The sequence below is a fragment of the Diadema antillarum genome, unplaced genomic scaffold, assembly GCF_040938485.1.
Source record: "Diadema antillarum isolate AM-2024a unplaced genomic scaffold, OU_Dant_1.0 scf00000038, whole genome shotgun sequence".
Classification (NCBI taxonomy): Eukaryota; Metazoa; Echinodermata; class Echinoidea; order Diadematoida; family Diadematidae; genus Diadema; species Diadema antillarum.
In genome coordinates, this window is record NW_027270927.1 from 3,802,501 (window position 1) to 3,830,410 (window position 27,910).

Here is a 27,910-nt window from a genome sequence, read left to right on the forward strand (position 1 = left end):
TCTCTTCTTTTTTTTCTTCATTATCCCTTGCCATCCAGTATTCAAGACAGTTTATAATCACTTCTCTTCTCTTCGAAGCACTGCTGTTCTCTGTTTAGATATTCATTGTATTGGGGGTGCATCGATGTTCTATCGGAGTCGGCTCTGTCTTTTCCCTCTGTCATTTTTTTTCTTTCCTTATTCCGTAGTTCTAAAATGCAAAGTTACATAATTTTCTTTGCAGAACCCAAAGTTTACATGCATTGCTTTTAGGGGGTCTTCCATTCTTCTCCAGAATAAATTGATTTCATGAAAATGATATGAAATGGGAATCAATTATAGTACAGTTTATTTTGTGCTGATAATGTGATAATGTGCTAGTCTTGTCTTTCCGTTTGTTCTGCTGGTGAAACTTACAGTCACTTTAATCGGGCTGTCGAAATCCAATTAATCTTATTGTATCATAATATCAAATTGGTGTATACAGTTGTCCAGCTGTGACATGTTGCGAAGGCCCGGTTATGAGGGTAAATTAAAGGATGGCAATGAAATAATACTGCAAGGCAAGTTCCAGCATGGGAACATAAAGGTTAACATGCTTGAACATGTTCTGCTTTGGAGTTATATTATTGACCATGTAAGTCTAACACTATCTTGAAATTTATGAGTTTGAAGTTTCTGCAGCGATTCAACGTTGGATTGTCCTAGAATATGTTGAATTGAAGAAAGATTACAAAGAAATACTCTTATTTATCTCTGCCTTAGCAAATAACGCGTATTTTGTTAGATGACTAATCCAATTTCTAATGAACGCTGTTGATTTTAACATCACACCAAATCATGTACTTTCATATAATCTCATCACTGAGCTTTCAGTTGTCATTAGCTAGAAAAACAAAAGAATAATGTCTAGAAATTCATATTTCCATCCTTTCCGTTTTATCTTATTTACATGTTATGAATAATCAGTGGCTGTTTGATTTGATTTTCCATTCATTCATTTCAAAGAAGAACTCTTATTTGCATGACCTGCGAAAGAAACAGCGCCATCATCGGAAATATTGCTGACCCAAATCTGACACAGTAACATAATTATTATGTTATTTTGCTATTATTCAAAACCAAAGTCCAAAAGGCATGGAAAAAGATATCAGTCAGAGATTAAGATGACTATAGCAGCAGTAGAATGTGAAGAAATTCCTGCAAGTGTCTCTAAATAAAAGAGCGTTTCTAAAACCTCATTCTTAAACTCTTATCGATCTTCAATGCGATGAAGTCCGGTATATGGCGGTTTAGGTAACATCATGTTGCTTAGAAGCATGAATATTGTGATATGATGGAACGTTGCTACAGCATAATTGTTCATAGGATACTTTGCAACAATTTACATTGCTATAATGACTGCTTCCATATCAGTGGTTCATCACCTCAATTCCATACAGACACGACAGAATACGCTTCTACATCGTAAATATCTACTTTCATGTCGTTTCAGTTGTCGCTGCTCTGGATCATACATTCCATCTGTATGCTGTGTGATTCGGTGGTGCATGTAGATGATTGTTTAACAGATAGAAAGATATCATTTTCAAGTGATGCCACATACAACAGAGCGGTATGAATCAATACACATTTCAGCTTTATTGTTTCAGAATGAAAGACAAAGAGTATAAAAAATACTGTGGTTGACTTTTACAAAATTACTTACACGAAACAACCACTGCATTGCTTACACCTGATACAAAGATAATCACTCTACAAGGCGTATATATATATATATATATATATACATTCATATATATATCATATATATATATATATATATATATATATATATATATAGCAGGCTTATGTCTATTCACAGTGGGTTGCGATTGTGTATATGATGTCACTTTCTTCATCATTTGACCATTGTGCTCGTCGAAAGATATGAAAAATATGATTCAACCGTTTACTTATTTTTTGACAGACATGTACACATTTCTTGTGAGTATTTGTTATTATTGTTCAATAACATCATTGATTATGATTACACCTTAGAATAAAATGACAATACAGCACATGCAATATTGAGGAAAAAGAGAGGGAGATTGTGGTAGAAGCAAAATGGACACGTTAGTAGCATAATATGAAACATAAGCAGCACAGAGAGAAGTGGGTCCTCTTTCCTTGAAGGGGCCAACGTTAGTACTATCTCTTCTTGAAAGAATATAATTTCTCATTCCCCTTTAATCTGGGACGACTCACAGACATGTCTAAATTTAACTTGTTATCTCTCAGCAGTGACTGCATTTAATTATACCACAATTTGTAACTCACTGATCGAAGCATAGATATAATTTGCTCTTTAATTGTTGTTGATGTATTGTATATTCAAAGTTAGGAGGCTCTACATGGACTGTCGTGGCATTCTAGCGTCGCGTTACGTGAGGATAGCAACGTTATTCATCATCTTCTTATGATCGTTATCGCTTCCTTTATATTCGTCCATTCGTACTTGTCTTATAAAAACCATGTATTCACAGGAGTATCATCGATCTCGTGATAATATTCCAACAATTTTAAGAGGGCGCTTTATCACTGAGGGTGGGGTGGGGACGGTGCGAATTGCAGTTCTGACTGATTTCAATTTGACTGCACAGACTACCAGGTCAACACTTTCCTTGCACAATATAACATGAGAGCAAAGATAACTTCAACATGCATGAATGATTTCATTTTACAATGTGTGAGGCAATGTTGCCACATAAATGAATGAATATATTAATATGCATCACTTAAAATCGACTTTGTATTATCAATTTTGAAAGGAAATACAAGCAACCATCTACCTGACAACCTTAATGATAGGATGGTGTCATTGTTTGGCGAACTGACACTGGGTTTAAATGGGTATTCTTCTTTCCTGTGCCATGATTTTTGCGCGGACGGGTTAACCATCAATGCAGACGACATTTCCATAAAACCCATGCAAATTTGGTAGAATGAGCTATCAAGAATATAGATTCTGTTTATAGCAACATTTATGGTAAAGTTCAGGGGCGTCACCAGCTTTTTTTCAAGGGGGGTGCGTTTTGACACTAAATGTTTACGAGATTTTTTTGGATAGACATTTGGAATATAGGAAGCTCTCAATCCCTAGACTTTTACTGTTTTTTGAGGGAAACCAAGCGGGGAAAGGGCACCGGCGCGCCGGTAGCTAGGATTTCATCTTGGGGGGGGGGGGGGGGGGGGGGGGGGTGGAGGGGGTTAGTATGCGAGGGAGCGAGCAAGAGTGGGGGGAGGGTGTGGAAGTGCCGGAGAGGGTTGTACCCCTTATGAAATGACGGTGTGAAACGAAAAATTACTGGCAGCGATATCAGGGGAATGGCATAACGACTACATGTGAGCGAGCGGAGCGAGCGAGCTTGAAAATTTTGACATTTCACAGTCCAAAAACTGCCGTTTGTAGCCATATTTTTTGCTTTGTAAATTAAGGGGGGCGCACCGGGCGCAACTGCTGGCAATTACTGGCAGCAACATCAGGACCAATGGCATAATAATTAAATGCGAGCGAGCAAAGAGAGCGAGCTTGAAAATTTTGACATTTTTACAGTCCAAAAACTACCATTTGGAGCCATATTTTTTCGCTTTGGAAATAAAGGAGGGGTGGAGGCGCAACGGGCGCAACTGCCGGCAACTACTGGCAGCAACATCAAGAGAATTGCGTAACAATTAAATGCGAGCGAGCGAGCGAGCGAGCTTGAAAATTTTGACATTTTACAGTAAAAATACAAACAAACTGCCGTTTGTAGCTATATTTCTTCGCCTTAGAATTTAAGGGGGTGCATCGGGCGCAACTGCTGGCAAATACTGGCAGCAATATCAGGAGAGCATAATGATTACATTCGCGCGAGCGGAACGAGTGAGCTTGAAAATATTACATTTTACAGTCCAAAAACTGCCGTTCTTTTCTTAGCCATATTTTTTTGCTTTGGAAATTAAGGGGGAGGGGCACCGGGCGGAACTGCTGGCAATTACTGGCAGCAACATCAGGTGAATTGCATAACGATTAAATGCGAGCGAGCGAAGGGAGCGAGCTTGAAAATTTCACATTTTACAGCCCAAAAACTGCCGTTCTTAGCCATATTATTTCGCTTTGGAAATTAAGGGGGGCGCAACGGGCGCAACTGCAGGCAATTACTGGCAGCAACATCAGAAGAATGGCATAAAGATTAAATGCGAGCGAACGGAGCGAGCGAGCTTGAAAATTTTGACATTTTACAGTCCCAAAATTGCCGTTTGTAGCTATATTATTTTGCTTTGGAAATTAAGGGGGGGGGGGGGCGCACCAGGCGCAACTGCCGGCAATTACTGGCAGCAACTTCAGGAGAATGGCATTACGACTAAATGCGAGCGAGAGGAGCAAGCGAGCTTGAAAATTTTGACATTACTGTCCAAAAACTGCCGTTTGAAGCTATATCATTTTTTTTTTCGCTTTGGAAATTAAAGGGGGGGGGGACGCCCGGTGCGCCCGGTGCGCCCCTCTCCCTGGATCCGCCACTGGTAGTCAAGGGTGTGGGTTTATGTTCATGACTGGAGGAGGTATGACCAGCGAGGTGGCGTCGAAGTGACCAAGCGGGGAAAGGATGTCCAAAATCTGCACTTTAGAGCATCCCCTAAACTAATTGTGCGTGTTTGTTTGTGTGTGTGTATTATGTACATGGAAAAGTTAGGAATTAGCCCAGGTAAAGTCTTTTTATTAGCAATGCAAGACATTTTTACATAGACTAGTATGTAAAGCAACACTGCAAAATCAATGATCTAGCTTTGATATAACGAAGCGTAAGGTACAAAGTTGTACATTCTACATCACATTGCTCAACATTGTAGCGACTCTTCATTCGGATGTACTGAGTACACTGCGCACATCCTGCTTATATGCAGAATGCCAACCAGGAATCACGCTGAATCACAATCTTTTGTCGGGTCCGGGCCTTTTGAACAATGTTTCAAACTATATACCTATCTAATTATGGTTAAAAGAAATCATAGAAAAATATCTTATTTCTTGATCACCCTTTCATTCAAAAGCAGTTTACTAACACTTGAATTACTATTTCGGTAAGTCTTTTTTTTTTAACCAGCGGATTGGGAGGGGGCGCACCCCCCCCCCCCCCTTCCGTAGTTATGCCACTGCTTTTGGGTGAAATGATTGGACAGATTTATTGAATTCTAACAAAAAAGCAAGAAAATTCATCGCGGAAATTATGATTATGTGGGGTGGGGCAAATGGTGCGTTTGCCTTCCAATATTTTTATGGGGGCAACATATTTGTTTTCTTTCAAAAGCAAGAAAATCTTCTCATTTCGGGAATTATTAATAATGGGGGGGGGGGGCAAAATTAAAATATGCTTGCCCTCCAATATTTTTATGGGGGTAACTTTTTGTTTTTCTGTCAAAAAAAAGATAAGAAAATCTTCTCGTCTCTGGAATTATGGGGGGGGGGGTGGGCAAAATGATACGCTTGCCCCTCCATTTTTTTTTCATCTTTTTTTAATGAAGGTAAGGCTCGCTCTTGGGCTGGCAATATGGATTGGTCATAAGTAACGTACATAGACCCTACATACTTGTAGGTAGCACACGTACATGCAAACGTGTATAAGTGCTCCGTATCGTACGGATGTACAGTACGGTCGATAAATAGTAAACACTGTAGAATACTAATAGATATGTATAAAATCAGTGCTGCCAGAACCAGGGGTGCGAATTGATTTTTGTTTGTTTGTGTGTGTGTGTGTGTGTGTGTGTGTGTGTGTGTGTCCCTGGTGCAAAATATTTATAAAAAAAAAATTAGAAAAGAGTAATTATTTAGCGTCCGGCGTTGAGGTCGCTCGCAGACTGATTTTTTTTTTTTTTTTTTTTTTTTTTTTTTAGGATCTGAAGGGGGGTGCGTTCGCACCCAACGCACCCCCCCTGGTGACGCCCATGAAGTTGCTTTATTTTTTTTTTCTACACTGTCCATTCTTGCGGTGTAAATGTAGGAGATAGCCCTGCTAACTTTAGGTTCTATCCCCTTTTCGAAATATCTCTTGTCTTGTCGACACGATTACTCTGATAAAATCAATGGCAGCAGAGTAGATGAATTCACAAGTGCATCTATGTCACAAACCAAATAAAAAATAACAGGAAGCAAACTTACGAGGTCTTTACTAGTTATACTATTAACGCGTATCGGAATCCTGATCGGAGAGCTTCAAATCGGAAAACCCAGTGAAGCAAAAGAGAATTCAAAACCTGAGATAAAACTTGTTCCCGACGGAGAGCTGCTATTGCATAGATATCGTGTGGTTTCCAACTCATTTTCCTCCCCTTCATAAGTTTGCCGCCATCGAAAGCAAATATCATAACAAAAGAATTAAACAAGAAGACTTCACGTCATAATGAGACTCTTTCTAAGATCTCGGTAATTTGCCTCTTTTCCCGCTACTTCTCACTCGCTCTCTCACTCTCTCTCTATCCTCCCCTGTCTATCTTCTCCGGGTAGGTCCGACTAGGTGATTCACGAGACTCAATCCGGGGGAATTTCTGTCTTCCTCTGCCTGTATGGGATGAGAATCATAAATTCATTTCAGTGAGCTTTAGCTACACGCAGAGCTAGATGATTCGAAATCATATGAGTATGAATCACCACAAGTTTTTCTCTTCTTCAATGATCTTTTCTCTCTATTTCACTTTGGAATGTCAACATTTAGCTTAAAAAAACGTTGTCTGGAATAATGTTTCCTCGTCTTAACTTCTTCCACTCTCTGTCTGTCAATCTGTGTTAACGTGTAATAAAATACGTATTGAATCTCACAAACCATACTTTTACAATTCGATATATCCGGTAAGTCTGCAAATTATGCGCACTGTGTTGAAAACAAACAACTCACAAACTGAAGACAGTTACATCTTAAAAACTGTTAAAAATATGAATACTATATTTGGGCCCGAATCAGGCTATTAGGACTCCATGCACAAAATACTCATGAGCTGGTGGAGGTGTGAAGTTTGCACTGTATGTCATAAACAGCTGCTGTTGAATGTGTTCTGAGTGAAAAGTGATTGGAGAGTTCCTTCACTTCTGATTCTAATAGTCACTGATTACGAATATTGTTCGCACCTTCTGTAGATGAACAGACCCCCTGCGATGACACCAACAACCAGGAGGATGAGGATAAAGAAGACGTACCAGTGTCTCTGTCCCCAGGGCTGGTGTAGAAAGCATTAAAAAGCATCATCACTCGTAGCAACTCAGGTGACCAACAATTACGAAAATATATGTGATCTAATGGTAGTTATGGTGGTAATTTTATAAGATAATAACATCATCATTATAACCGTTGAGTATGTTGTGTCACTATCATCAATGGCTATTATTCATGGTCACCGGGAAAAAGAAGACACGTAGAAGTTGAATATTCAACACAAGGCGTAAAAGTATAAATGCATGCAGTGTGAGAAATGTCTCTAATACTAGTAACCATAGAAACGGAGGAAGTCCAGTAGGAAAGACGAGGGTGTTCCCTAATGGGAGAGGTCCTTTGATTCCGTAAGTGAGCTTGATGGCCCAAGTCTTCCTTTATTGAATCCAGATCCAAGATCATGTCGACCCGTTCTCAGCTCGTTTTCTATAGAGTCAATATGTTTTTGAGTGCCTAGGGATTTGCCGCTAGGAAGTTTTGCTATGTGTCGTCATGGAAACCATGATAGAGATGGTGAAAGATGTCGACAGTGGTTCGGATTTTCAGTTTCCCTTTTTCTTCTTTCTCTCTTTATTCCTTTCAACTATGGTCGGGTGTAGTGCATTTCCCCCATGAGCCTTTTCAATCCAATACTAGGGTAACGAAAGTGACAACCCGGATCACAGTTCTTGTTAATATCCACAAAAAGGCATATCAAGACGTTCTTGTGACTCTGGTCAGTTGCTCGTGACAGACCGTCCCAAAAGAGAAGAAGAAAAAAACAAGATATTCCATAAAGCTGCCAACGATGTCCTTGAAAAGTATCAATTGCCACCGGATGGTGCGATGCACTCATGAAAAATACAGTCCAAAATCCTTCTACGCCGTGGCGATGCGTCCGAAATTGTATCAGAAATCTTTGCCTCTTGTGAAACTGCTGAATAATTATAGCATATTTAAAAAGTACAATTTCATCTCAGCAAACGTCATGCTGTCATCATCATAAGAACACTTGGAATCTGAAATAATAATGCATTTTGAATGAAAAAAAAAATATAAATTTGTCAAGTCAGACCACATTCTCACCCCCTTTTGAATGACAAAATGTCGCCTCTTAAAGGTAGGGGATACCTTTTACAGGCCTCCCAAAATGCAGCAAAACATTAAATATGAACCTCAGGGGACTTGTTTACGCCACTGCTGAGAAATTTGGAAGTCAACAGTTATCTACAATTTGAATAATGCACAAAACTCAACTACTCAGTAGTTCTGTGTGTCAGCCACACTTAAGCCTTTTTGTTGCAGTCTTCTGTATTTTTTTTTATCTATAAACACAAATCTAAAAGTATAAGAGCTGATGTAATAACATGTAGAGTGTGTGGCAAGAATGTATATAGAAATGTTTATAAGTTTTGATGAACTTTCTTCACAAAATATACATGATGGACACACATGCAGTGCATGGGTCTGCAAAGGTAACCTAGTTATGTACTGGAATTTACGGTGAGCCCCGAAAAAAATTCAATTCAAAATCTAACGGTCAATAAAAATGTACTAAATGTTACCTTCCACTTTCAATACTTTATGGGAGTTTCTAAAATGATACTCTCTTCAACATACCACTGTATTTATACAACTCTTCATTTAAGGCATGCAAATGGGATTCCCTACCTTTAAAAAAAAAATAAGAAGAAAATATTATGACTATGATTTTGCCACAATGTAAAATTTGATCTTAATGGCAGAGAATGAAGATTTGAAAAATTGCGGCATGATTTTTATATTTTCCCCTGAACGTAGATTTCACACTCTATCAACTCTAAAACTGCTACAGTATGATGGCATTAATGATAAAAAGTATGTTTCTGTTTGTGAGATTGTCCACTGAAATGATAAATAAGATTTAACAGAATCATTGGCAACTAACTTCGTACTAAAGATATAGGGTTACAAGGTGTATGATAGGCATTATTACGGCACGTCCGCGTTGACTTTTGTTATTGTTTTTTAACATGAAAGGTTAAAGGTTGCCCTGTGACTAAAAAATCTAGAGATATACAGTGTACTACTTCCTTCTTTTTTTTTAAGAGAAGAGCAATCATAAAAGGATAAAGATATCACGACAAAAAGAATAGTCAATGGTAAATTCATAACGCGTTTTCAAAGATCCTATTTTTTTTTTACACCTTTTGATATGTCATAAATACGGATAAACTCTTTGAACGTGTTCAGTTAATCACCTTTTTCCTCTTAATGTCGCTGTCGTTATTGATGTTGTTGTTGATAACCTCTTTGACGTCATCAATGATCAGTCTTCTCTTCTCGTCCACAAACAGACGGTAAGGGTACAGAAGTTTGTTGATGTGCGCGGGAGGAAGCGAAGTCAGCATGACAGCCAGCGAGTGTCGATCGGCGGGTTGGTCATCCACCATAGCGAAGATTGTAACGTTGGTGAAGTCCATCCTGTTGAATATATAATTGTTGATGGATTTCTTTAAGATGTGGAGAGTGATTCTGTATGAAATGCCTACAACGGATTAGTTTGTACAAGCTTCTGTCTGCATTCTTTGAATCTTCTCTCTCGTTCCTATACTTCCGGCAGCTGTCAAATTAACGATCGCTCGATCTAACGGCTGAAGCAATCACTGAATTATCACACAAACACACACACACACAAACAAACACGCACATAATGCGTACTTGCATGCATTCCACACATGCGAGACCTCGTGGACCAAGACATGTGTAGCAACAATCTTTGAATCCCAGAAACTGAAAGATGTTTTGTACGTACAAACAGACGCTAAACTCTATATCAATAATACGTTTTAGAAAATATGAAACAAGCTTCATGACATTGAGTGGCTAGTAAACAAGGTTTTACGTCGGACTCATCGTCGATATTACATTATTCTGATACACTCTGCATCAAGATTGTTGTGCGACAACTTTACGGAGGACATGAAGCAGTCATTGACGTAATCTTTTTCTGTCAAAGCATAAAATGTTTGGTGTTTAAAGATAATATCTTGACTAGTATACTATTGTCATTGATTACTGACAATTTGTATGATATGAACGGTGTGGTATAATGAACATGCCTTTCGTCAGTTAAAGCAATCCAGATGAACCCTTCGAAGGCGCCACCGGATCACTTACCCAGACACGGCGCCGTTGCCTATCGCACTGTCAACGATAGTAATGTTGACGTTCGTGTGGTTGTGATTGTCACTGACCAAAGCCTCCTTCAGGACGTGTGTTATCTTGTATTCGAGGCCGTTAAGCCGAGTATGTTTCTTCTCGAGTAACACGCTGGTTGTAATGTTCGGCACATCTAAGAAAGACATGCACACAGGGAAAGATCTAAATGCCTCTCCCGTAACATGCAAACCACGAAAAATTTATTTCTCGGAAGTAAATCTCAAGCAGAAACAAGCAACCAAGTGGAGCAATTTTTGAGAAATCAAACACATATAAAAAAAAGGTAATTACTTGACACATTTCTGCAAACAAACAAGCAAAGGATCTTTCTTTCCCAACTCAAATAAAGACTTATCAAGACTGTTAAAATACACTTTCTTCAATACAAAGAAAACCAATCCATTCATTCTATTCCTATAAGCTCGGTAGAAAACTGCGTCACATTCACACGCCTCTTACTGACCGTTTTTAAGGAGCTCATGAAAATATAAAATTCAAACTGACAGAATTTGAAGACTGAAGTGAGCTCTAGAAGCAAGTTTAGAAATATCAGTAAAATATAATTGAACTACATGATGACTGTAACCCGCCAAGTGACGTAAAGCATACGAATAGGTCATATCACAATAAAAAATTTTCTGAATAATAGACCACTGTCAAACGGCACGATGGAATACTGTTTGCCATAAGGCATACTCTTCGTGCAATTGTAACACAAGTGAAAGATCATGTGAATAGATAATTCACTTCAAGCTTTGATTCTGATTGTTTACGCAAGCGAAGTTACTGTCCGTATCCACCTCTCTACCATTTTCGTAAGTGTCAGACAAGAACGATGGAGAGTTAATAAGTGTTTATGTAGACTGTGTAATACATATGATCTATGATTAATTGGAACAGTTTAAATGCAAAAAAAAACCCCACCAGATATATCCATGTTTATCAATTTGAGATATTTGGGATTAAAGGTGCTGAAAAACTAAGAAAATAACTTGATACAAAAAATGTGATAATCTGAGTAGTATCTTCTTGTTATGTATGTCACAAATGCGGTATCCTTGAAAAGACTTTATTTCTCTCTATTCAATGATGACAACAGTTCTTCTGTTTTCGCATTCAAATTCTTCATTTCTATTATCTATATGGCCAGATCGAGCACTGGACTTACATGTGTCACATTCTGTTCCAATGAATCCAACGTCGCAAACGCAGGCATACACAGGTTGTTCTGTAGACATGCTGAGCTCACATTCTCCGTTAAAGCATTTTAATGACCCACAAATCTCTGGGTCGTAGACGTCGCACAATGCTCCCTTTGAAGCTGGTGGACAAATACACCTAATTGTAAATGATGATAAAAAACATGAACAGACAAAGGTGATGTTGAGGTGTGAGATTTCTACAACTTTGTCTCCTTCTACAAATGAAATTTGTAAGATCGCAACTGCTGATCTATAATTTTAACAAACCTTTCGGGAAAAAGGAATCACGGGACTCAAACCTGTTATCTACCGCTTTCAGGGCAGCAACACTACCACCAGCTAGCTATCCCGCAGTTTCTATTTTCCAACCTCAACCTTCACCCCTCTGCTTAATAATCTCTTGCTTTCAAAGACTATGTTGTTGATGCATGATGCATTCCAAATCTTACTTTTTGGATCACCGAGCTAAATTTATTCTTATGCCATGAATTGCCTTATCTTAATAAATGCAGTGAAATTGAGGACAACTGTAGCATCAATTTTATATTAAACACAAGTGAACCAGCTCACCTAAAGTCTGTCTCAGTTGTAAAACACGTTGAATTCCCATGACATGGATGAAGCTGACAGTGGTCCAGTATTGTCTCACATTTGACGCCACTAAAACCTTCCCTGCATTTGCAAACAAATCCTGCCAGCAAATCTTCACACTCTCCATCGTGGACACATGGATTACTGTCACACTCATTCGTTTCAATTTCACATAGCCATCCTTCGAAGCCAGCGGGACAGTAGCAGAAGAAACTGTTCACCCCGTTCAGACAAGTGCCATCATTCTTGCATGGCTGACTGTCACACTCATTGATCTCGACTTCACAGTGCTTTCCTTCGTAGCCAAGAACACACTGACACTCATAACTGTCAACAGCGTCTATGCACGTGGCGCGATTCCTACAAGGCATACTCGCGCAATCATCGATGTTGATTTCGCAGTTGACCCCCTCAAAGCCAATAGTACAGTAACAGGTATACTCCTCAAAGCCATCTACGCATATCGCTCCATTCTGACAAGGGTCACTTCTGCACTCATCCGTTATGATTTCACAGTGGTCACCCTCATATCCAGGCGGACATTCGCAGTAGTAGCTGTTAATGGCATCTTGACACGTACCGTCGTTCATGCACGGCTCACTCGAACACTCGTCGCGGTTGATCTCGCAGTTCTTTCCAAAGAAGCCTTTTATGCAGTGACACCGGTAGCCATTGAGTCTGTCAAGGCAGATGCCGTTTTGACAGGGACTACTGCTGCATTCATCTATCTCATCCCGACAACGTGGACCTCCATACCCAGCTTTACAATGGCAGGTATACCCATTTAAACCATCTACACATCTACTGCCATGTAAGCAAGGGTTGCTTTGACATTCATCAACGTCGAGTTCACACAATACCCCTTCAAATCCTGGCCAACATCGGCAGAAGTAACCGTTGACATCATCAATGCACCTGCCGTTATTCATGCACGGATTGCTCAAGCACTCGTCGATATTAACTTGGCAATGATCACCTTCAAATCCACTTGGACAGCTACATGAATACCCAGCGATGTAATCAGTGCAGGTACCTCCATGTTGACAAGGCACGCTTGAGCACTCGTCAATATTTTGCTCACAAGACGCGCCATCGTATCCAGTCGTGCATTCGCATTCGTACGCATTGATCCTGTCATAGCATGTACCATCATGAAGACATGGTTGACTTACACATTCGTCGATGTCAATTTCGCACATTACTCCTTCATAGCCTGACGTACAATTACAGGCAAACCGGTTGACTTCATCAATACACCGTCCACCATTTCGACAAGGCGCGCTATCACACTCATCACGTTCATATTCGCAGTGTACGCCGTGATATCCCGGAAGACATTCACATCCATATCCGTTTACTTTATCATAACAAGTTGAAGCAAATTCACAGGGGTTGCTGGCACATTCATCGATGTTTACCTCACAAAGTGTACCGGCAAATCCTGGTGCACATCGGCAATCATACGAGTTGATCCTGTCAATGCACCTGCCTCCATTCCTACAAGGAGAGCTTTCGCACTCGTCCGTATTAACTTGACAATGGAACCCCACGAATCCCGGTATGCATGTGCAACTATATCCATTTACCTTGTCGAAACAAGTCGCGCCGTTCATGCATGGATCACTTGCACACTCGTCAATATTGGTTTCACAATTACTTCCCATATACCCATCAAGACAGACACACAGGTATTCATTTACCAGATCTACACACTCGGCTCCGTTCTGACATGGAGAGCTAGCGCATTCATTCACATCATTGTCACAGTGTTCCCCGTCATAGCCGGGGAGGCAAGCACATATGTAACCGTTGATGGAGTCCCGGCACGTTCCCTCATTGCTACAGGGATCACTTTCGCATTCATCGATATTTGTCTCACAAAATGTTCCCGTAAAACCTTGCTGGCAGTTGCAAGTGAACTTATTCACAAGGTCCACACAAGACGCCCTGTTGAGACAAGGGGAACTGGCACATTCGTTGATGTTGATCTCACAGTGCGTGCCATCAAAACCGGGCTTACATCGACATCGATATCCATTCATCTTGTCTCTGCATACGGCTCCGTTTTGGCATGGCTGACTGGCACATTCATCTATATCAATCTCACAGTGGACACCTTCTGTCCCCGACACACAGTGGCAATTGTACCCGTTGATAATATCCTCACATTCTGCGTCATGTTGGCAAGGAGAACTGGAGCATTCGTCAACATCTGTTTCGCAGTGCAAGCCGACAAAGCCGGATGCACATGTGCACGTATATCCATCTATTCTATCCACACAAGAACCGCCGTTTTGGCAGGGGAGACTGTCACATTCGTTGATATTTGTTTCACAGTAAACACCAGCAAAACCTCTTTGACACTGACAAAGATAGCTATCTACTTTATCGATGCAAAGAGCATCATTTTGACACGGACCACTTTGGCACTCGTCTATGTCCACCTCACACAGGGTTCCCCTGTATCCTGGGAGACAGCTACATCGGAATCGATTCACTTTATCGATACATGTGGCGTTGTTGTAACAGGGATTGCTCTCACACTCGTTGATGTTAACTTCACATTGATCCCCTTCATAACCTCTTGCACATTGACACTCATATCTGTTGACATAATCAACGCATGTAGCTCTGTTCTTGCACGGGTCGCTGCCACATTCGTTTACATCAATTTCGCAATATTCCCCGGCGTATCCAGGCCTACAGACACATGCGAATCTGTTCACAAGGTCAGTGCATTCAGCACCATTCCTGCACGGGTCACTGGAACACTCGTCAATGTTTACTTCACAATGTTCTCCTTCAAACCCGCCACGACACAAGCACTTGTAACGATTTACTTTGTCCACACATGTCGCATTATTCATACATGGGTCACTGCTACATTCGTTGATATTATTTCCACAGTTCACTCCGTTGTAGCCAGCTCTGCAAGTACAGCTGTACTCGTTAACCATGTCGTGGCATGTCGCTCCATTCAAACAAGGATCGCTGTCACATTCGTCGATGTCAGTCTCACAAAGGGTGCCTTTATAACCTGGTTCACAGTCGCATGAAAATCCGTTTATTATGTCCATGCAGACAGCGCCATTAAGACATGGACTACTTTCGCACTCATTTATTTCGGTTTCACATTGTATACCAGAATAGCCTGGAGAACAACGGCAGGAGTAGCTGTTTACGGCATCGATGCAATTTCCATTATTCAAGCACGGATTGCTTCTGCACTCATTTATGTTCGATTCGCAGAGCGTCCCTTCAAAGCCCAACAAACAACTACATATGTATCCATTAATTTGATCTATGCAAGTTGCATTGTTGTGGCAAGGCCAGCTGAGGCATTCATCGATGTCGACTGAGCAAAGAATACCACTGAACCCATCCAAGCATCGACAGCTAAATCTGTTGACGTGATCCCGACACATAGCACCATTTTTACATGGCGACGACAAGCACTCATCTATATCATTTTCACACAACGCACCGTCATACCCTGGCTGACAGTGGCAGATGTAATCGTTCACTCCATCCTCACATTCTGCGTTATTTAAACAAGGATTACTGGCACATTCGTCAAAATCAACCTGGCATTCTTTTCCGCGATATCCATCGACACAGACGCACTTGTAGCGATTTATTTTATCAATACAAGTTCCATTATTTCGACAGGGAGTACTAGCGCATTCGTCAATATCAACTTCGCAGTGTAAGCCGGTAAAACCACCAGGACAGGTACAGTGGTACCCGTTGATATCATCCACGCAGCTCCCTCCATTTTCACAGGGAGAACTCACGCATTCATCGGTGTCTACCTCGCAATGAATTCCTTCGTACCCAGGGACGCACAGGCACTCGTATGCAGCGACCATATCGTCACATGTAGCTGAATGGAGGCATGGTGAACTTGCGCATTCATCAATGTTGTTCTCGCAGTAAATTCCATCATAGCCATCACGGCAGCGGCAGGTGTAACCATTGACCTTGTCTTTGCACTTTGCACCATTCATGCAGGGGTCACTTGCACATTCGTCTATGTTAACCTCACAATGGACCCCTTGATATCCTTCCAAACAAGAACATACATAGCCGTTGACGTTGTCGATACAAGCTGCACCATTGACACAAGGGGCGCTTTCGCACTCATTGATATCAACCTCACAGTGAGTACCTCCATACCCCTGATTACACACACATACGTATCCATTCACGTAGTCAGTACAGTTTGCTCCATTCAAGCAAGGCGCACTGTTGCATTCGTCAATATCCACTTCACAATACGTTCCTTGAAATCCATCCAAACACGAGCAAACGTAGCCATTTATTTCGTCTAAACAAGTTGCTCCATTCAGACAGGGGTCGCTGGAACATTCGTTGACGTCCACTTCACAGTGCTTTCCCTCGAAGCCAGGCAGACATTTGCACTTAAAGCTATTCACACGATCAATGCACCTCGCACCATTTCGGCATGGATCACTGGCACACTCATCTACGTTTGTTTCACAGTGTGTACCTCGGTAACCAGGAAGACATGTGCATGTATACCCATTGACCTCGTCAATGCAGGAGGCTTCATTTTGGCAGGGTGACGAAGTGCATTCGTTGATATCAATCTCGCAGTGAATGCCGTCGAAGCCAGGTAAACATTGGCAATCGTAGCCGTCTATCATATCGTTACAAGTAGCATTGTTCTTGCAAGGGTCGCTTTGACATTCGTCAATATCGTTGTTACAATGCCTTCCACTAAATCCAGGAGGGCACACGCAATCATAGCCGGCGACCCTATCAAGGCAAGTGCCGTTGTTGTAACAAGGTGAGCTTGCGCATTCGTTGATGTCATCTTCACAGTGTGTGCCATCGAAGCCGTCGACGCATTCACAAACATATCCATTGATCTGATCCACACATACTGCACCATTCTGGCACGGCATGCTTGCACATTCATTAATATTGATCTCACAGTGGTATCCTCTGAATCCATCCAAACATCGACATTTATACTTGTTTACTCGATCCAAACATGAGGCTCCATTTTCACAAGGGTCACTTGAACATTCATCTATGTCTGTCTCACAGTGCAGTCCCTCGTAACCTGGGAGGCAAGTGCAAATGTATTCATTCACACGATCCACGCACGAGGCACCATTTTGACAAGGTGACGACTTACATTCATCAATGTCAGTTTCACAATGCACCCCAGTAAATCCAGAGAGGCATTTGCAGTCGTATCTATCTATTCCATCGGCACAAGTGGCATTGTTCATACAGGGATTGCTGCCACACTCTTCAATATTTCTTTCGCAGTGGACACCATCGAATCCCGCTTGGCAGTTGCACATATATTTGTCAACGCGATCAACACATGTTGCATTGTTGTGACAAGGAGAACTTTCGCATTCATCGACATTTGTTTCACAGTGCACCCCAATGAATCCCGGGATACATCTGCACTTATACCTGTTGACTCTATCCACGCAGGTGGCGTCGTTCATGCAAGGGTTGCTTTGGCACTCGTCTACTTCAATCTCGCAGTGAATGCCAACATACCCAGGTATACACCGACACTCATAGCCATTGATGACATCGTGGCAAGTCGCCCCATTCCGGCACGGATTGCTCTCACATTCATCTGTATCCGTTTGACACCATGTTCCTTCGAATCCCGGAAGACACTGGCAAGTATAGCTGTTTATGTTGTCGACACAGGTAGCATTATTACGACACGGTGAACTGGAACATTCGTCAACATTGTTCTCACAGAAGATTCCGTTAAAGCCCGCTGCACATATGCACTGATGTCTAGCTATTTGATCAACGCAAGATGCACCATTCTGACACGGGTTACTTGTACACTCATTAATATCGATCTGACAATGTAGCCCACCATATCCCGGCTGACACCTGCATCTGTACCCATTGACTCGGTCTACACATCTCCCATTGTTCTTGCAAGGGGAACTACTGCACTCGTCAATGTCGTTTCCGCAATGGTCTCCATCATAGCCTGGAGTGCATAAGCATGCGTAGCCGTTCACATTGTCAACACACGTAGCTCCATTCTCACAGGGGTCCGAAAGACATTCATCAATATTGGTCTCACAGTGAGTGCCTTTGAAGCCCGCCACACATTCACATGTATACTCGTTGATGTCATCGTAACATGTTCCATTATTCAAACATGGCGCACTGGCACATTCGTCGATATCAATCTCACAAAGAATACCTGCATAACCGTCCTGACATTCGCAAGTAAATCGATTAATGTGGTCATGACAGACAGAACTGTGTTGGCATGGGAAGCTTTCGCATTCATCGACGTTTGTTTCGCAGTGAATGCCGACATATCCAGGAACACACTCACAGCGGTACCGATTGATTTGATCAACACAAGTGGCCCCGTTTAAACAAGGGTCACTAGCACATTCATCTATCTCGCTTTCGCAATGCGTTCCTATGTATCCTGGCTTACATTTGCAGTGATAACCATTGATAAGGTCTTTACACCGGGCACCGTTTTGGCAAGGATCACTGGAACATTCGTTAACATTCACTTGACAGTGTACTCCAGCAAATCCGGCAGCACAATGGCATATGTATCCATTAATTGCATCCTCACACGTTGCGCTGTTCTGGCAAGGAGAGCTGACACATTCGTCAATGTCTGTTTCACAATGTGTATCAGTGTACCCTGGTACACAATGACATTGATAAGCGTTGATAAGGTCCTCGCAAGACGCGCCATTTTCACATGGATAGCTTTCACACTCGTCGATATTTATCCCACACTGAATGCCGGAGTAACCCGGAGCACAGATACACTCATACCCGTTAATATGATCCACGCACGTTCCACCGTGTTGACACACAACACTGGCACATTCATCTACATCAATTTGGCAATGGCTACCGTCGTAACCAGGGACACAATCGCAGATGTATCCATTGATCTCATCCCTGCATGTTCCACCATTGTCGCAGGGGTTAGATGAACATTCATCAATGTTAATTTGACAATGGACACCGTCATAACCTGGTGCACATTTGCAAATGTAGCCATTGACAGCGTCTTCGCAGGTTGCGCCGTTTTGACATGGAGCACTAGCACATTCATTGATGTCAATATTGCACTCAACTCCAGTGTAACCGGGTACACATTCACATTCGTAGCCGTTTATTCCATCGACACAGGATCCACCGTTCCTGCATGGCAAGCTTTTGCATTCGTCAATGTTAGTTTCACAGTGGATTCCGTCGAATCCGTCAGCACACTCACAGGTGTAGCCATTGATTCTGTCCAGGCAACTTGCTGCATTCAGACATGGGTCACTGAAACACTCATCTATATCAGTGCCACAATTTGACCCTTCGTATCCACGGAGACACACGCAATCATATCCATTGACAATGTCGACACAAGGTGCTTCATTCAGGCACGGGTCGCTCTGGCATTCATCGATTTCAGTCTGACATTCATCGCCCTCGTAACCAGGCTCACAGTAACACCGATAACCATTGACAAGATCACTACACGTGCCTCCATGAACACAGGGATTACTCGCGCATTCGTCAATATCTCTTTCACAGTGAATGCCGTCATATCCGGCAGCGCAGGTACAAGTGTAGCCATTAACTCTGTCTTCACAAGTACCTCTGTTAGCGCACGGGTGGCTGGCGCACTCATCAATGTCGATATGGCAGAGTTTCCCCCTATATCCAGCAGCGCAGACACATTCAAAGTGATTGACTTTATCCAAGCAGGTTGACCCATGTTGGCATGGCTCACTGAAACATTCGTTCACATCCACTTCGCAATGTTCCCCAATGTATCCCCTGACGCACCTGCACTTATATCGGTCAATCTTATCTATGCAGGTAGCACCATTGTGGCAAGGACCACTGCTGCACTCGTCTATGTCGATCTCACAGTGAGTTCCTGTAAAGCCAGGTACACACAAGCAGACGTATCCGTCGATGCCATCCGAACAAATCGCATTGTTTTGGCAGGGGTAGCTTGCGCATTCGTTAATGTTGAACTCACAGTGTGTCCCCGTGAAACCAGGAGGACACATACATGTATACGCAGCAAACCCATCAACGCACGTGGCACCGTTCTGGCAGTCATTCCTCCTGCAGTCGTCTGGGTTGGTTTCACAAAACCTCCCTGTGTCAACCGGTAGAGAAAATTGACATTAAAAAGCATTATCCATTAAATATATATATACACGAGACCACATTTTAAAGCTATCAATATTTACACTCCAAGTACACATTTACACTGTAGTCTTTGTCGACTTTCGCGAAAGCTAGATTAAGAAAAAACAATTGTAAAACATACTCAAAGCCTTAAAGCCCCTTTCTAAGAGAAGCTAAAGCGAAGTGTAAAGCTTTAAGGATAATTTGCAGACAGCACGAGTGTAGTCATTTTATTCATTATTATTCATTCTCATATCCTTAGCCGCCAACGAACCTTCGGACAAATCGAATAGCTGTAGCACTCATGACCTACCTGTGGTACCCTCCTTACAAATACACCAGAATCCGTTGACGATGTCATGGCATGTACCGTTGTGTTGACAGGGCACGGACTCGCATTCGTTGATTTCCTGCATTGTTAAAACAAAACCAAACGCAATACACACGGAAACTAGGCAATTAGGTAAAGTATGTATCCCTTCCCCAATAGGATAGACGACCATAGATGAAAAAAGTGTGCATAGGGGTGTGGTGGGGAATTTTTCAAAGAAAGGATGTTTAATACTTAAAAACTGTCCGGAAGACAATCAAAGAAAAGAAGATGAAAAGATCGTCGGATAGCTTGTTAAAGATCCGGAAGCAGGCACAGGAAATAGTCGTATTGTGTGTTATGTACATAAAATAATATGCGAAAGGACACCTTGCGATGCTTTTGCACTGGAAGCAAATATCCACGAAGAGAATTTCGGACACACTAGGGACCAAGACATGGCGACAGTCTTGTGTACGTCACGTACCTCTTGGCATCTGTATCCGGTGTATCCGCCATGGCAGATCATGTCGCCCGTCAGCGGATCGCAGTAGAAGTGGTCAATACCATCACCTCTGGGGCGGCAATAAACAGAGCAGTCCGGGCCGTAGTAATTGATGCCACAATACACCTTGACATCTACAAGAATGCTGCATCAACATGTTGCATGTGAGATGGAGAGATCGAGACATAGAGAAGAAGACATCGTGTGTCTGCAAATGATTTGAGTTTATCGGCGTTAATTGTTAGACACTCTATCTATTACATCCTCACTAAACGCTTACCACTTCCCCGCGCGTACCATACATTTGACTACATTGACCCTACTTTAAATTCAGGTAATGGGAACTTGGGCTGTGTAAGTGATGCATGGTGACAGTGTTTGTCAAATGTGTTTTTATCGTATAGTCAACAGTAACAATGATATCGATTACCATGGAGATATTTTGATAACGACAAAGGCAGGGAGAGAACAAAGAAGAGAATAAAGCAATATCAAAAATTAGCCACACATCTCTCTAACAGGACAGATGCAAACATGTGTTGACGATAGCCAAGCAATATTCTGATTTCCTATGCCCAGCATGTAACTAAAAAACCAAAGGAACTCCATTGGGATATCCACATGGAGAAAGGAGTAAAGACATTTTTGTTGTTGTTAGACATATCCTCATACTGCATTTTCATTGAGATGATCTACTTTTCTAAGCTGTGTTATTCTTCCCATCAATGCTATTATGGATTCGCAACATGATCTTACTATTCATCTCAATCGATAGTTTCACACAGAAATGTTCCCATATTGCTATTTGGAAGTATTTTATCTTTTGTAACTGATAAAACACTGACAAAAAAAATCTGAGATAATTCTAGTATTCCATCAACATGTGTATATATATATATATGTATATATATATATATATATATATATATATATATATATATGAATACCTATTTGGCTTTGTTTCATAGAAAGAACTATTTTAGAATTGTTTCAATTGTTTTTAGCATCAGATTAAACCTACCGTGAAGGACCTTGGCCGTCCACTATCCATCTCCTCTTTGGCGCCGTTGACGGCGTCCTCGCTGGTGATAACAAAAAATCCCGGCCGTAAGAGTCAACATGTACTTCCGGGTCATAGAACGCGTTGACATCCATGACTTTCATTTTGAAGCGGAAGCCTCGCTGTTTGAACAAGCATGCAGTAACCATGTCATCATTGAGAAGCTAAAGTACCGTGGACTCTCGTTGTAACGAACTCCTCGGGACCGGCGATTTTCTTTCGTTATTTCGAAATTTCATTATAACCAAACAAGTAAACACTAAAGAACAAAGAGCGGATAATTTTGCGGCCTGAATTTTTACTTCGTTGTAACCGGAATTTTGTTATAACCGTATTCGTTATAACGGGAGTGCACTGTAATACATTCCATCAGGATACGATGGAACCATGTTAGCATCTGAATATTTTACGAAATGCTTGTCACTTCTTTTTTGAACACAAAATGATTCCTTTGCTTTCATCCTTTACCTTTTATGATGGCTATCAATCATATTTCCTAACAAGGTTTAGATCTTGCTTCTTAGTAATCAAAACAGTTTGATATACGACGTGTTGAATATCATAAGAAAAGCAAAATGTAAAAAAAAAAAACACCGAATGAGATAGAAAGAAGGCCAAATGTAGTCGGGTGATAATCAAATTGGAAGCTCAGTTGACAAGGTGTGATGAATGTCTGCTTAAGTCTGTCCTACAATGCATGATTATTGCAAGGGATTCGAAATGTGCGGTCAAAGTGCCTATTTCCGCTTATCACGCTGATGAGTTGTGGGGGTGTTATGCTCTAACCCCTGAGACTGCTTTAAGATTATCTTGGTTTTGAAATACTTCATAACACTAATTAATTTACGATGATTTTGATTATGACGCATTCTACAATCTAATCATCACATAAATCTGAAATGGGCTATCTGCAGTCACACATATTATTTTCTACATATCAATCTATTTTGATTATGTTCTGATAAATTACCTTTGATTCATGTTTTGAATTATGTCATGCTTAATACTACATATTATATATATGTGATTTTACTGTTTTAGAAATAAACACGAGCAAGCAAGCATAACACTAAAAATAGCTAACATAAATATTCACATTTTTTTTGCATGTCCATTTGGTGTTTATCGTGATACTGCTTTTTTAATTCATTCAAGCTAATTGAAACCAAACTCTCCTCTATTATCACTCTCAATTTCGTTTCGTTTTTATATTAGACCGTAAAGTGAACAGGAATGGCTTTCCTCTTTATAACTACTTACTTTCCACTTGTTGATCGATAGTATCATGGGGTTTGGTACCCCGCCGGGCATTGGGGATGGAAAGAGGAACAAATCCCGATCTTCGTGAATCTTTAGCGTCTCGAAACCTCCGTACGGACAATTATCCAGACTAGAATCACTAAAGGATTGAGTAAAGGGAAGTAAGAAAGAATGTATAAGATTATAAATTTGCCACTTTATATGGACTGACGACGGGATCACTTTAAACTGAGTTCATTTTGCGCGTTCATCGCTCTGAGAGATTGTCATATCTCTAAGTAACGTTAAATTCTCAGTGGCGGAATTATCTAAAACAAAACAAAAACAAAACAAAAAGAAAAAAATGGGGGAGGCGTGCGCCCCCTATAATTTTGTAAGTCGCCCCCCCCCCCTCCTTTACGGAATTCCTGGATCCACCCCTGATGATCACATGAAATACATAACAAAATTAATGGCTCCTTAGATTTTTTAGTCAGTAGTTCAGGGATTGTTATTGTAACGAAACCAGGTTCTTTGAATGCAAGAGCTTGCACCATTGATGCATGAGCACAGAACACTAGATGTGTACGAGACATTAGACGCTTAGTACACACGTTATCAAATTTTAATGTCCGTTATTTGTTAGTATAAACTATTCTGTTGGCATGTCAGGTCTAACGGTTCTCTGAAAAAGTTACATGATGTTGTATAATTTTACCTGTCCCCTTCATGGATGTTCTAGAAATAAGCTCAAAATCGAGAGCCGCGAGATGTGCTTGGAGAGTATACATAGTTCCAACTGGTCCATGATTTTGTTTACATCACTATCGTCTGTCATGTCCCTCCTCGTACTTTTCTCTGGTCATCGATCAGCATAGCAAATGTCCCCGAAACTACTTCCAGTTAAGTGAGGGTTGCGTAATCCCGCTATAGCATATTGCATGAAAGTAGTCTTAACGTGTTACTGTCACTTTGTTTCATTTAAGCCAGGAGGTATATTTCCTGTCCAGCTCCCTGGCTAGAGCACGTTTTCCATATTAAAAAAAAGGCGGTCATCAAGAGTTTGAATAACCACAATAGAGAATGAAAGCTGTATAATGTGCACTCACTTGCCAATGGCTCCGAAGCAGATCTTGAACTTGTTATCACACTTTGTATCACACAGCTCTGTGGATATCCCATCGCAGCAGGTGCCATCGATGAGTTTGCTGGACGGATTGGAGTAGGTCAGGAGCCGGAAGGACACAACCACTTTGGCCCAGGTGGGAATCAAACCCTGTTTCGGCAACAGCGTCAAGATGATTTAGAAATGAATGAATGATGTCTATATATTATATATATTGCAAACCTTAAATTAGTATGGTTAGCTATGATTAACTATAATTGTTTTAATCACGTCATTATCTGATCTATAAGGTCAATGAGGTTAATTAGAAGCTTTAATTTCTAGCCGACTTCCACGCACAAAGTAGATCTCGGAATACAATAATATCAAAGTTATACGTGATTATCAAAGAAGAAATAAAAAAGTGACTGATGTGTAAACTTCCGCATAAAAGGAAAACCAATAATGGTCACACTCACACGCGTTCACATAATGTGGTATTGTTGACATTTTGTTGTCCCTCTTACAGCCTGAGACGTGATTGAAGTTGATTCTGCCCCAAACACTACATCAACAGGCCAATGCAACTGATTTTGCTACTACAACTACACCCTAAAGTGCTACAAATACCACGAACTCGCACCCCTCCCACTCGTTGTACTATCACTTCTAATACTTTTTCAAGTTTTCTCCTTCAAGTGTTTTGTATAGTTTAGTTTTTTACTACCATCACTACAAATGTTTCCTCAATTGCTGCAATGTTGGTCCTTCTTTTTTCCCCTATCTGTACCAGGACAGTTACTGCAGCTATTGCAACCACACAAAGTAGTTCCTAGTCTTTTAGCTCTGGTGTTTGCAGCCTTTATTGGGCATGAATGGGTGGTTATCCCTGCTGGAAAAAACACAGTGTCCCACAATGTGAGAACCACAATTTGAACACAGTGTGAACACAGTGTGAACACAGTATGAAATCTCTTCACACTGTTAAATTCGAGCGTTTTAACAGTGTGAACGTCCGTGGCGATAGTTTTGAACTATTCATCCTTCCACATCAAGCGCTATTGCTACCAGTGCTGCTAATGGCACGACATCATCCAATTAGAATTTTGCGACTTCAGTGTAGTGAAATGCAATTAAAGGCATTTATAGATGTTATATTGAAGGGTAGTTATGTTTTTGCCAGCTCTCAAGTTACTCAATGTTATGACATTCGATACTGACGGAATATAATGGTCTCTTGACAAATTTGAATCATTCTATCAAAAATAAATAACTGCGCAACATTTTTTTTTTTTGCTCGCATGACTGCAGGAGGTGGATACTCAACACATAAAAGACAGCCTTCTTGTAAATCAACCTAACCTCATGACTTGTGAGCGTATGGAAATGAAAATTTATATCTAAAGCGTGATGTTGAAGACGATTTCATCAGTTGTCACAGTGTTTATACTCCTGGCACCCAGACTATTTTGTTTTAATGTTATAAGCAAAAAGCTTGAGCAAAACAGAGTGCTGGTAATTAATCTGAGTGGTTAAAGTTGTCTTATAACTGTCCCTCATGAATTATTGGAAGATGATTATTATTTCCGTGGTTTCCATATGTGCACACATTTCAAAGACAACCTCTTTGCTCTTTTTTTTTCTTCTTTTTCTCCCGCGATATAATGAAACCCCTCTCTCTTGTAATGGAAATTCAATGAAAACATGAAAGGCGTATAAAATGGCGATCATTGATTCAATAATTCAACTCTGTGTGGCTCTTTTATCCTCGCCCAGTGATTATGGGAGCCGGTTTTGTCATGACAGTTATTGTATACTCTGTACAGACATGGTATAGATATTAGACGGCATCGGGCAAAGAAGAAACGGATGTAACAAAATACGATCTATTGCAACTCCAAAATAAAACTTGAATATAAACAAAATGTAACTTTGTGTGTTTCAGTACAAATCTCTCCCATGAAAAAACAAAAACAAAAAATGTCTCCTATCAATCGCAACTTGCTTTATGCAACTCAACTTGGGATCAAACGCTTGCTTCAGCCTTTTTTCCAAGTTGCAACTGACCGCATTCAAACCTTTATGCAACAGGCCTTATTGGAGACGAAATTAAATACGGAAAAAGAAGAAAAAGAGGGGGAGAGGGGTTGGGAGAAGCACCGTGTTTATGAACTTCCTTGGCAGACTATTTTGGGAGATAGGTCTACGGAAGGACCATATCCCTAAAGGAAAAAGAAGAAAAAACATGTTAAAGCAGAGAGTAAGCTTGGTAATATTCTTTGGTTTAAGACGACTAGAGGATTTCAGTTTATAATGTTTTCACGAAAAAAAAATGGTATTAGTGGCAACCACATACCTTTAAAATTAGGGTTGATGACGTCATGGCGTCACCAGGTCTCCCATTGATATTTACATAAACCTTTACTAAACTTCCCTTGTGTGTTTGGATTGATTTTACGTGGTAACTAAGGAGGCACTTAAATGTTTATGAGCATGCTGCCATGCCGCTGCAGTGCCCCCTTCGAAAGACTGATTATGATAAAGTGCTTTGCCAAGAGGCACACCGATTGCCGCCAGGGGACTTGAACCAAGGATCTCGAGACTGAGGGTCTAATGTGGCTCAGTGGCCCGGCTCAGTGGATACGACTACTACTTTTAATAACATAAAAATGATGCAATCAAGGGGGAATTTCTACTTCATTGCCAAATTAATTGTTCATATATTGACCAAAGAAAGGACTTTCACGATTTTTAGGTAACAAAAAAAAATGGAGGCAGTTGTGAGATGATGACATTACCGCCACTACCAACCAATTTGCATGTGTGGTTGCCAGCAATATCACTGCATGTAACTTACATAGCTTTCCGGGCGCGAGAGAGAGAGTGGCGTCAAAACCGTTCATTTTTGGCGCTCACCGCAAGATTTAGTCTCGTTCAAGAAACATCTTTATGTCCGTTTTAAAGTCTCAGACATCGGGACCTGCTAAAAGGCTGCAGTGGTGTCCCCGGCCCAGCCCGCTGTATTGCCTGCGTGGGGGTACCTGTCAGGGCTGATATCCTCTCCGTCCCTTGAGGAGGATAGCTACCAGGCAGACCGGGGCATGGAAAATCACTGCCAACTAGCAACCCCCGGAACCTGCCTGGTTTATTTTTGGTTTACTGCCAAACTCGGGGAGGCGAGTGAACTCGAGGAAACTAAGACCGCATTGATGGTAGACGACAGCCTGCACCCAGCTAATGGCCATTCTTTGTTGCCAGCGAATATTTATATTAATTTGATTTAAATAGAGAAATCTCACTGTCTTAATTGACTGAACATGTAT

At 41.1% G+C, this 27,910-nt stretch overlaps 1 protein-coding gene across 1 annotated transcript; it reads right to left on the reverse strand.

Annotated features, from left to right (window-relative positions):
- Window positions 1-6,529: 6,529 nt before the first annotated feature.
- Window positions 6,530-27,832, reverse strand: LOC139709938 (uncharacterized). Its single transcript, XM_071621893.1, has 12 exons — window positions 27,728-27,832; window positions 24,592-24,758; window positions 23,504-23,642; window positions 22,205-22,365; window positions 21,166-21,328; window positions 20,682-20,778; window positions 12,158-20,336; window positions 11,554-11,723; window positions 10,344-10,518; window positions 9,425-9,647; window positions 7,124-7,212; window positions 6,530-6,560 (listed from the first exon to the last, which is right to left on the reverse strand). The coding sequence occupies exons 1-12, from the start codon at window positions 27,830-27,832 to the stop codon at window positions 6,530-6,532; spliced, it is 9,699 nt and encodes a 3,232-aa protein (XP_071477994.1).
- Window positions 27,833-27,910: the final 78 nt, after the last annotated feature.

Excerpts from the sequence above, each read along its gene's own strand:
- LOC139709938 (XM_071621893.1), bottom strand. The coding sequence starts at position 27,832 with ATGGCCATTAGCTGGGTGCAGGCTGTCGTCTACCATCAATGCGGTCTT. Across the intron at positions 20,337-20,681 it reads TTGTAAGGAGGGTACCACAG|GGAGGTTTTGTGAAACCAAC; the intron begins GTAGGTCATGAG and ends CGGTTGACACAG. Across the intron at positions 7,213-9,424 it reads GCGACATTAAGAGGAAAAAG|CCCTGGGGACAGAGACACTG; the intron begins GTGATTAACTGA and ends TTTCTACACCAG.